General features: G+C 45.2%; 1 protein-coding gene across 1 annotated transcript; it reads left to right on the forward strand.

The window, feature by feature from the left end:
• Nucleotides 1–215: 215 nt before the first annotated feature.
• On the forward strand, nucleotides 216–7,847 carry Ifrd1 (Interferon-related developmental regulator 1; the record flags this gene model as incomplete). Its single annotated transcript, XM_037235586.1, is given in 5 exon segments — nucleotides 216–700; nucleotides 5,987–6,082; nucleotides 6,443–6,611; nucleotides 7,114–7,315; nucleotides 7,621–7,847. Coding segments are annotated over 5 exon segments (734 nt in total), but the record flags the coding sequence as incomplete, so codon positions are not given.
• Between the last annotated feature and the right edge of the window lie 3,528 nt (nucleotides 7,848–11,375).

The raw sequence follows: 11,375 nt of genomic DNA on the forward strand, positions 1-11,375 counted from the left end.
TTTCGGACTGCTGGCTGGGATAGTCATATATGTACAAAGTTCTTAGCACATACGTGCACATGCAATGCCATGGCCAAGGCTCGAACCAGGTTCCAATTATGAGCCTCACATCCTAACGAAGGAGATGGAGTTTGGTGGGCGAACTGGGCTCGACAACAGGCTATACAAATGCCGTAAATCTACCTGCACTGTAACAGTAAATAAATGTGGCGCAAGAACCGGGTCTATTGCGTAAGGGCGCTGCCAGATCTAGAAACACGGAACATAACAGACCAACTACTTTTTTGTGCCTTGGCATTTTGATATTTGTAAATAAGGAAGGCACTTTTTCTCGGAAATGTAATTCTTTCTGGACAAAAAACAACTTTATTTATCAAATTACGCTTGATGAAATTCAATTTCGAGTACAATGCTTTGAGCTGCTAGATAAATGCCAAGAACGGTCGCTTTCTTGCCGCACTTTGTCACCTTCTCCATTGGCTTACTAAAGCTTGGCATGACAGGCAGAGTTTTCCGTTCCACGGAAAAATCGAGCCATGTTACTGTTGATCCCTGCTAAATTACCGATAGTGCAGAGTTTGTCGTTTAAATTTGTGTGGAATTGTATACACAGAAGGCTTATATCTTGATCTTCACCACTTGTAGCCAAACATATCGACAATGCCGAAGGGGATTAGGAAAAAGGCTGGTGGAAAATCAGGTGAGCTGCGCAGGCATCGCCTCCAGCGTTTGTCATCTTCGCTGAGTTCATGTAATTTGCCTGGGCAGTACGGGACGGGACTGAAATCGTTGAAATGGTCATGCACATTTAATGGCTGGACTTTCCTTTCATTACTTGGCAAGGTTCTGTTTTTTCAGGGACCTTGTACAATTTGGACCATATGGTGTGGCTGCCACCTGACTTCCAAAAGAAGTTTGCTGTTCTGATGACTCACTGTGTCACCAGCCGGCCATTTCAGGCTAAGGCGTCTTTTTCTTGGGCATTCGAATACATTCAGTTACAATTTGTGCAATTCTGCTATGAATGACCTCAAGATGCTCATCTGGTGTTGCACTGCACAAATATTTATGCAATTCCAGGTTCCAGAATGGTTCTTGGCACCAATATGCCTAACCTCTTCTAAAGTTTTATTAAACAAATGAAGCAGATGCAATGGTGCTGAAAATGGCTGTAGATATAAGGCTTGCTCTGTGTAGAAATATCTGTCAAAACATATTGCCAGCATTCCATTACACAGTGTGTATGCATGGTGTGGATTATACTGATCACCAAAGTGGTAGAACATGTTATATGGACAGCATATGAACATTAATAAGGTATTCTTCAAGTCATTCACCTTCTTTGGATAAAGAAAAATCCCTACTGTGAGCATTCTACTTGCAGTATGCAACAAACAATTAGCTTGTGTTATCAGAATTGCCAGATTTTTAAATCATGCAACCCAAACAGCATCTTTAGCACAAAAAATAAGGAGGGGGCCATTATCATTATTGGAACTGTGGTATTTTTGATTGCTACTCAATGCTGGCATAAAAAATTGCCTGTCATTTTCAAAAAATAACCAACTGACAATGTTATCATTGCAGCAAGAAACCAGTAATCTGATTTACAACATGCAAACTGCAAAGGGTTTATAACATGTACCAAAAGGGCGAAATGAGAACCAAATCATGGACTTGCGAGCAACCAAGAAAGGTCCCAGTTTTCACGTTCGTGTCTCAATTCTCTGTTGCTGTGCTCAAAGCTCTCACATACCATAATTTTGATAATTCCTACCATATGTCTGATTACTTATGATTCATTGCATGCTGACCAGGAAGGCGCATACACTCTTACCTTATTATTGCACTTTTTGCACCTCCTATATTATTTCAAGTGTGAAACTTGTATTGGTCTTTCCAAATGAACAACACAGGCAGAGAGCTGACAATGTCAGTTGAGCTAAAGTACTTCGAGCAGTCCTAAGGAAACCAACCAAGCCCCCGGAACCAAAGACCGAGGCAAAGCCAACGTTTTTGGTAGGGTACATCTACATTTATTGGTGCAGTGCACCTCATAAACGAGTCTGGATAGTGGATTCACACTAATTAGAAACAAACATCATGCTGACAATGTTGATTACACTACAACAATTTAGCTCCATTAATAGGACTCATGCGTTGCCGTAAGATGTTGCCATCATGTTGTGCGAGCAGACTTAAGTAGCAACCTCTTAAAGTGGTGCACCTCTTGTACAATTCCAATGAGCCAGACATGAAATCGCTCTAACATCTTAAGACATAATCTGCCGAGATAATATGTCAACAGCAATCCTGAGAAAATGAGCCAAGCCCCGAAAACCGTAGACCGAAGCAAAGCCAACGTTCTCGGGCTGTACATACATGGTCATAAGTGCAATTATATATATATATATATATATATATATATATATATATATATATATATATATATATATATATATATATATATATATATATATATATATATATATATATTTCATACACGAGGGTACTATCTCGATAGAGAATGTTCGTGGATGCCAGAGTCATTTCCAGGTCACATGAGGTTTCAGGTGCACATCATACACGAGTCCTTATAATGAGATTCACACTGACTAGATATAAACACATTGTGGCGACAGTGTCCGTCGAACTAAAGCACTACGGTTCAATGAATAGGACTCATGCATTGCCGTGAGATGTCGCCATCATGTGCGGATGGACCAGTCGCACCCTCTTAAAAAAGTGCACCTCTTGTATAATTCCAATTGGCGAGACCTAAAATCCCCTCTGACATTCAAAGGCATGCTCTACCGAGATAATATGCCGACAGCAACTACAAGGAAGTAAGCCAAGCCCCCGAAACCGAGGACCGAAACAAAGCCAACGTTTTCGGTGCGGTACATAAACGTTTATTGGCGCGGGGCACCTGAAACACCAGTCCTAATAGCGCGATTCACACTTACTAGAAATAAACACATTGTGCCGACAATGTCGGTTGAATTACAACACTTCGGTTCAGTGAATAAGACTCATGCATTGCCGTAAGAGGTCACCATCATGTGCGCACGGACCGTAGTAGCACCCTCCTAAAGTAGTGTATCTCTTGCATTATTCCACTTGGCGTGACATGAAAACGCCTCTGGCATCCAAGGACATTATCTACCGAGATTGTACTCTCGTGTCTTCGGTGCGCTGCGCTTGTAAATATGCATGTACCGTACCGAAAACATTAACTTTGCTTCGGTCTTCGGTTTCCGTGGCTCTCTCCGTTCCCTTAAGATTGCTGTTGGCACATTATCTCGATAGAGTATGTGTTTGGATATCAGAGTGCTTTTCAGGTCTTGGCAATTGGAATCATACAAGAGGTACAATACTTAGGGTGCTACTACAGTCCGTCCGCATGGCATGATGATGACATCTCACGGGAACGCATGAGTGTTATTCATTGAGCCGAAGGGTTGTAGCTCAACCGACATGGCTGGCACGGTGTGTTTATTTCTAGTGAGTATGAGTTGCATTATAATTACTCGTGTTGCAGGTGCCCTACGCCAATAAACGTGTATGTACCGTACCGAGAACGTTGGCCTTGCTTCGGTCTTCGGCTTCCGGGGCTTGGCGTATTTCCCTAGGATTGCTGTTGGCATATTATCTCGGTAGGGTATGTCTTTGAATGTTAGAGCGGATTTTAGGTCTCACCAATTGGAATCATACAAGAGATCCACTACTTTAAGAGGGTGATACTACAGTCCGTCCGCACATGAAAGCGACATCTCACGGCAATGCATGAGTCTTATTCATTGACCCAAAGTGTTGTAGCTCACCCGACATTGCCGGCGCGATGTGTTTATTTCTATTAAGTGTTGATCGCATTATCCGGACTCGTGTATGAGGTGCGCTGCACCAATAAATGTAGATATACCGTGCCGAAAACGTTGGCTTTGCATCGGTCTTCGGTTTCCGGAGCTTGGTCCGTTTCCCTAGGATTGCTGGAAGTGTTTTAGCGCAACCGACATTGTTGGCTCTTTGCTTGTGTTGTCCAGTTGGAAATATCAATTCAAGTTCCAGGACGCGGGATAATTTAGGAGGTGCAAGACATGAAACAATAGGGCAGGAGTAGATGTGTCGTTGTGGTTGGCGTGCGATGGATCGTAAGTTATCAGATATATGATAACAAATTATGAATATTATGGCATGTACGAACGTTAAGCGCACCAACAGAGACCGTATGTCCGTGATTTGGTGATTATTTCCCCCTTTTAGTACATGCTATAAATCCTCTTCAGTTCGCATGCTATTAATCAGATTACTGGTTTCTTGCCGAAAGTTTAATATTGTCAGATGGTAATTTTTTGATGATGACGGACAATATCTCATATGAGTGTTGTGAGTAGCAATGGTCAAAACCACGAAATCGGTAATGATAATTGTCCTTCATTATTTTTGGTGCTAAATACGTCGTTTGGGTTGTATGATTTCAAAGTTGGGCAATCCCGCTAACGCGAGCTGATTGTTCCGTTGCGTACTGCGCATGGCACGCTCACGGTGGAGGTTGTTTGTCTAAAAAAAGGTGAACTACTGGAAGAATACCGTGAATGATACTTTGATAGAACCATCATGACTGATACAATTTTGAACTATTTAAATGCCTAACTGACAATAGAAAAAGATAATGTTCTGGAGATATATTTTAAGTCTGGAATAAATCACAAATGTTTTATGGTTGATGTGGACAGCATAGTACAATGAAATACTGACAGTATCATGAATTATGAACTGTCTATATGTCTGACTGAAAATGGGATTACTGGAGGTTTGGACATGTTTAATTTTAAATACCTATTTTTTAATAGTGACAGATTTACAATTGTTTCATTGTCATATTATATGATAGAATATGTGTGTGCATTGCATGCTTGTTGAGCACATTTTCTCAGGCCTGTAATGCAAAATTATGCTGTGAACTTGATGGGTTTCAGCAAAAACTGGTGTGTCCACCCTCCACCATGCAACAATATTCATGGCTAAATGATTGGACAAACTCAATTTATCAGCCCTATTCCTGTTTTCATTTACTTATCAACCAAGCTGGCTATGCAAAAACTGGTGGTCTATGGAATATTTAAGTTTTTGCAAACTTAGCAATGTTCTTGGAGTATGGAATATAATGTAGGGTTTAGGTTAGATGCAAGAAGTGGCATTGCTGTGCAGAATGTTCGATGTTATTAACCTTAAACCAAAGCATGGGGTACAAAATTGCCTAGGGACATTTTCATCATAGGGCCATTTGCCAGTTTCCCATGCTGGATTCTGTGGCATGGTTTCTGTTACATATCACAAAATTTGCTTGGGTAGGGAGTAATTCAAGTTTTCAGCAAAATTTTCACTGTTGACTGCAAAGCTGAACAAGATTTGTGGGTGGATGATCCAGAATGCTTAAATGTTCAGTGTCATTGTAAATGTGGGGGCCAAATTTTTGACTGGAAAAGATCAGAGCTTGTTGACATTGAAACTGCCACTGTCCTGGAATATAGGTTTTTCAGTTTTTGTTGGCCTGGAATTTGGAGGGCAAAATATCACATACATATTTTTGTTGCCATGCACCATTTTCCATACTGGTTGCATGTACATCATTCTGTCACATCATATGTACTGTTAAGTGCACATGATGTTTGTCTTTGGCAGACAACCACCCCTGCGAAGGTGGTATCCAAAGGTGCAGGATGACTGCTGCAGTCATGCCATACAATATTTGGTCACCTGAGTTACATCCACATCATCACACATTTTGATGGTTATTAAAAATTTGCTGACTCACAGCATGTAAGAATATTGTGTTTCAGCATAATTATGGATAGAAAACTTGGCATAAAACTTTTTGATCCCCTTTGGCAGCAGACAACAGGTTTGTTGTTGGCTGTTGGCATGAGGAGCTCGACCTAAACAATACCTGGTTAACAGCTATTTTTTGTATCCCCGGCAACAGGGCGGGGGCGTATGGGGGAACTGGAGGAGGAGCACAGCGACACCATCAGCGTGACCAGCTCGACGGATGAGCGCAGCGTCTGTGATGGAAGCATCTGTGAGTTGGCAGCCCAGACCCTGCCCATGCAACTCTGGACACCACCCCTTCAGCTCACATTAGCATTGATTGCAAGGATCATTGGCTTGGGGCACTTTCATAGCATCATGCTGAGCACCTTCACTGTGCCGTCATCGACTGTCGTTGGGCGTCGTCAGCACCTTCACTCCGCCATCCTCTGCAGCCATCCAACATTGCTCATCAAGCCTCGCAATGTTTGCCGTGTAGACACGTCTGCCCCAGCCCATCTGACTCTTACTGTGGTGTGCCTCACTGCGGATCCGTGACGTCACCGCGTCATGCCGTGCCCGAGCGGTCGTGTGGTCATGACCTGTGCCGTGACGCGAGCTTGGCCGCCAGGTGGTGACCAGGAGGTGGACGACTCGTCTCAGGCCGAGCTTTTCGAGGAGAAGGTGGGCCTGGCGCTGGACGGCGCACTTGACAAGTCGGTCACCACCCGCACCAACAGTCTGCTCGCGCTCTGCACCGCCTTCAGCAAGAAATACGTACCGGACATAGTCGAATCGCGGTCAGTGGGCTGTGCAGGCCGCAGAGGCAGCGGCATGCAAAATTAAGTGTGCCGGTGCATAGGGAAATGCCTGTAATGATTGTTCCAGGGTGTAAAGATACCTGCTTGGCTAAATGTGTCGCAACATGGTTTGAACTCTTCATTAACACGAATCGCGTAATTATACCGCTTTTTAGTCGAGGCGCACATATTTGCTAGAATTTTGAGCCGTGGCTCGTATGAGCAAGCAATATCATTTAGTTGGATATATCTCACTGTTTTACCTTATTATTGTCCTGTAAATATTTGCTGTATATCGCGCCTAGCAGCATCCTTTTGCGTGAATTTTGCACAGCATGCGTGCATGGCTGCACATACACGACGCGCATGTGAAGCCCTCGCCTCTCTGACGATGCCATGTATGTCCGTTGCGCCGTGCTTACCATCCCACCCCAACTTTCCCGAGCTTACTACGCGGCCTGCCACATTCTGACCTCCCTGACCTCGGCACGTGGGTCGCCAGGCGGATGACACTTTGCGACGCCGTAGAGAAGTGCCTGAAGAAGGGCAAGTCTGCCGAGGTAGCGGCCGCCGCCGACTTGGCTGTGCTGGTCAGCCTGCAGCTGCGCGACCCGGCCAGCGTCGAGCTGGTGTACGCCGAGCTGCGCCATACGCTGGCCACGCTGGCCGCCGACAACACGGCGCCAGCCGCCGCGCGTGCCAAGGTACGCATGCCCGCCTGCCTGCCGGACGTGTCGCGCCGTACGGCACGCGACAGGACGGAGTGGCCGCACTCTGCGGCCTGCGGAGAGCGATAGATGGGGGAGGGGGGGGGGGGGGGGCTGTGAAGGCTTGGGGCGTTTGCGGCATTGCGGCTCGTTAAAGGAGCAGGCGGGAGACGTTGGCGAGCTCCGCCGCCGCCTGAGCGTGTGTGAGCGGCCGCCGCCAGCAGGGCCTCGCCGTGCCATGGATGCGTCGGTGCGGCTCTGCTCGGCGCGCCATTTGACGCGGCCGCCTCTGGCGTCCGCAGTGCTGCCTGGCGCTGGCCGTCATCTGCTACCTGGGCGGCACGGAGCCTTCCGAGCTGCACGCCAACATGGCGCTGCTGGAGACGGTGTTCGGCGCGGCGCGGCCGCGGGACGGCGCGGCGCTGGCCACCCCGGCCGAGCCGCTGCCGCTGCACACGGCCGCCCTGCAGGCCTGGACGCTGCTCGTGGCCGACGTGTCGCACAACGCGCTGCTCAAGGTCGCAGACAGGTGAGCGCCGCCTACGCGCGCAAGGTCACCCCCCGGCCGGCGGAGAGAGAGCGCCGCTGTTTGCGGCGGCTGCTGGCACTGGATCGGCGACGTGGCAGCGGCGGGTTGGGCCGGTTTTGTGACGGCGACTGATCACACTCCATCTTGTATCAGGCTGCGTTTTTTTATGGAAAGAGACAAAGGGACGGCGAAGTGCGACGTGGTGGTATTTATCAAAAGCGTTAGATTGTGATCTGGCATGTGCACTATCACGTGACATTCCCATGTCTTGTATCTGACCCAGATTGCCAGCTCTAGGGGATGTGGATCAGAACCTTGTGTGTCGCTGAAAATAGGCTACAAGTGTATGGATCAGGGATACCACGACTGTATGAACACACAGTAATTCGATCAACGAAGCTTTACGTTATGTGAGAGCAAAGCAGTCCGTCGACACCTGCCAATCTTCCGATGTCGTTCCGCGTCACTCGATTTTGCGCAGTGAGCCAAAATCACTTTTGAACTGGGGCAGGAGTGAAAAACTTCATCGCAAAAAGACCGTATGGGAGTGAAAAATTCAATTACCAAAGGTTGGAACTTACGGGCCAGTGAGAGGTGCTCTAGCAAACAAAGACAAACATTTCGAGTTGACATGGATGTAATATCATAAACATGACAAATCTGCTTTTGTTTTTCAGCACCTTCGGTCGTTAAAGAGAAAACGAATACACCAAGGAATAGAAATTGCACAACAGTGGGATGAGCATCAAGAACTATGTAACACCAATACTTTGAGCCTGCACTTTGCACTTCCCTTCCACAGGATTTTCTTACACAAAACAAAGCAAAAAAATTCAACAACAAAGCAACAACAAATTCAACCAGCATTATTTCAACGAGCCTTACCTCGTCTTATCCCATCTAACCTTTTTGTGCCACAACTGTAGTTGCGGGTCACTGATTCTTGCAGCATTCCTGCTGCCACTTGCCATACAATTAACCAACTTAATCTAACTTAGAGTAGCCCATATGCTGAGCAACATTTAAACTTGCCGACAGTAGCAGTTGTGATAAAAACACGGAAAAGCTCATTTTTCGCTCGTGTCCACTTGTGTTTCGGTTCAATTCAGTTGTGTCGGCTTGCGGACACCGGACAAAGTTGACAACACACAAATCAAGACATCTCAAATCACTTTGAACAACGTATTCTGATAGTTAGGGTTAGCCTCTGCCAAGGGCAATAGTGGGTACGCTGCACGAAACAGACACCCTTCTCCAAGCATAACATAACTTATAGATGGCCACACCAGTTTTGCTGCTGTCCCTCCCATCTGCACCAAAGGCATTCGTTTAGTTTTCTTTATTCATATTTTATGACAAAATTTGAGCTGTTGGCTTCACATTTTAAACGTGATGGCCTGGTTAGTTGCTAAAAACAAACATCTACCTCATATTGTAATGGCTTTGCAGTTTAACGTGTTCCTGTATTAAAAGACCCAGTGCATATCTACAGTGCAGTCACCTGCTTGTCAAAAAACCGTGGCAACTCTATATATATATATATATATATATATATATATATATATATATATATATATATATATATATATATATATGGGCGATATCCTGTTTAAGCAGAAATGAGGAACCACTTCAGCAGATTGGAGGCAAATAATCAAGAGTATGTAACAAAAGAGTGTAATTACATGTCCTGTGGTATATCAATTTGTCTTATGAAAAAACTTGATGGATCAAAACAGAAAATAGGCTGAATCTGGTTCCAAATCATGTGTTTGAAGCAGGTAAAGTATGTAATTAGCTGCTCCACAGGAGAAAGTTACCGACTTTTTAAGGTTTAAGGAAAGGGCTTCTTTCTGCTCCCCCGCCCCACAAAAAGTCAGTATCTTTTGCATGGTTTGTCGGCGGACAGGGTCATCCAACCGACCACAAAATATAAATACAAATCATGCCCACTAACCTGCAAGAATGAAATGCGAAATAAGTTAGAGGTGGTCTGCATAAAAAATCGATAATGTAACGTCTTGCGGTAGTGAAACTGGAATGGCTTAGATTTATCATTGTCGAGCGCCGCCATAAACAGACAAAAAACTGTGGACTGAGGGTTTAACAGGAGAAAAATGCCGGGAAAAAAGAAGTTCCGTGCTTCAAACTGTCTCCTTCATTCCCCATGAATTGTTCACTCTTAGATGCCTATCAGACATGCTTGGGCGGCTGGCGAATCAATCCAATTTATGTATGAAATATGCGCAAGTTTTCAGGTGGAACATTTTGCGGAAGAACTGGCCAGCATTTCAAGCCAAAGACAGTATCTTTAAATATAACTGGAAAAGAAGAAAAAACGAAGCTGTACCGCACTCGTATGAGACAAAGGAAAACAAAAGTAGCTAAATAGGTACCCGGACTTATAGTTTTTTGGTGTAAAATTTTTACTTAGGCGACTTGACTAGAAACCTTTAGACAGGATTTGTGAAACGGTTGTATTAAGCTTTTAAGTTTCATTTAGAAGGCATTTCTTGAATTTTGCACTCCTGCTTTTCGGGAATGGCGCAATTTAGTGGTCAGTTTCTTGGGGTAAAATAAATATGTGGAGTAAAATTCTTCACCAGGCTTTGCCGGTGTTTGCAACAGGCTTTGTTTTGGTGGTGTGGTGCTTGGGCGGTGCGACCCCTCCCTCCAAAAAAGGGGGTGCGTGAAAACCTTCCATTTCACCCACAGCTGTAAATTGTGATGCATTTTATAAAAAAATAAACTTAATGCATGCAAGCGGCTGGGGTCGCTGGGATTCCCGGGCTTGAAGGTACCTGGTGCGTTTGCTCTGCGCATACATAGCCGTGATTCAGATGTAGGCGAGGCATGGTGTGGGCATAGGTGCCCAGGTTCCGTGCAGCCTTGTTCATGCTTGATGTTTTCAAGTGAGTTCGGTTTTGAATGACATCTTAAAACCTCGGAAAAGAAAATATGTGTTTAGTATATGCGGTTAGACAACATCAGGTAGGAGTGAAAATTTACATAAAATATGGGGAAAAGGAGTGAAAAATTATTCCTCATAGAGTGTTACTTTACACCCAAAGTCGGCAATCCTAGAACACTGTTTTTGCGTGTCCATTTGATTAAAAGTGGTTTTTGAAACAACATCAGTCAGCCCGCCGCCACTGCAGTTGTTATCATGTGCGGTGCGCACCAGTGTCGGAACAGGTGACCTAAGAGCCTGGGAAAGAGTACATGTTAGTTTACATCCTTCAAGGGAATGAGTATCCGAGGAAACGATAAAGATCATTGACAACATATTTCAGGTCGGGATCTTCATTTCTTTGGATCTCAGGGTTATTTGCCTGTATAAAAAGTTAATTTTCTAACAGGATGCCACTTGGTAGTGGCTCAGGCGGGTCAGACGGGTTTGTTGTGCTGTCGTGACTGGTCCTGTTCCGTGCAGAAGACAGTGTTCGCCCGGGTCACGAGTTGGAACATGACGGGTTTGTTGTGCTATCGTGTTGGGAGATCCCCACTCGGGCTGTGATGGAGTGGCCC

Source organism: Pollicipes pollicipes, unplaced genomic scaffold, assembly GCF_011947565.3.
Source record: "Pollicipes pollicipes isolate AB1234 unplaced genomic scaffold, Ppol_2.1 Scaffold_7261;HRSCAF=8764_pilon_pilon_pilon, whole genome shotgun sequence".
Lineage (NCBI taxonomy): Eukaryota > Metazoa > Arthropoda > Thecostraca > Pollicipedomorpha > Pollicipedidae > Pollicipes > Pollicipes pollicipes.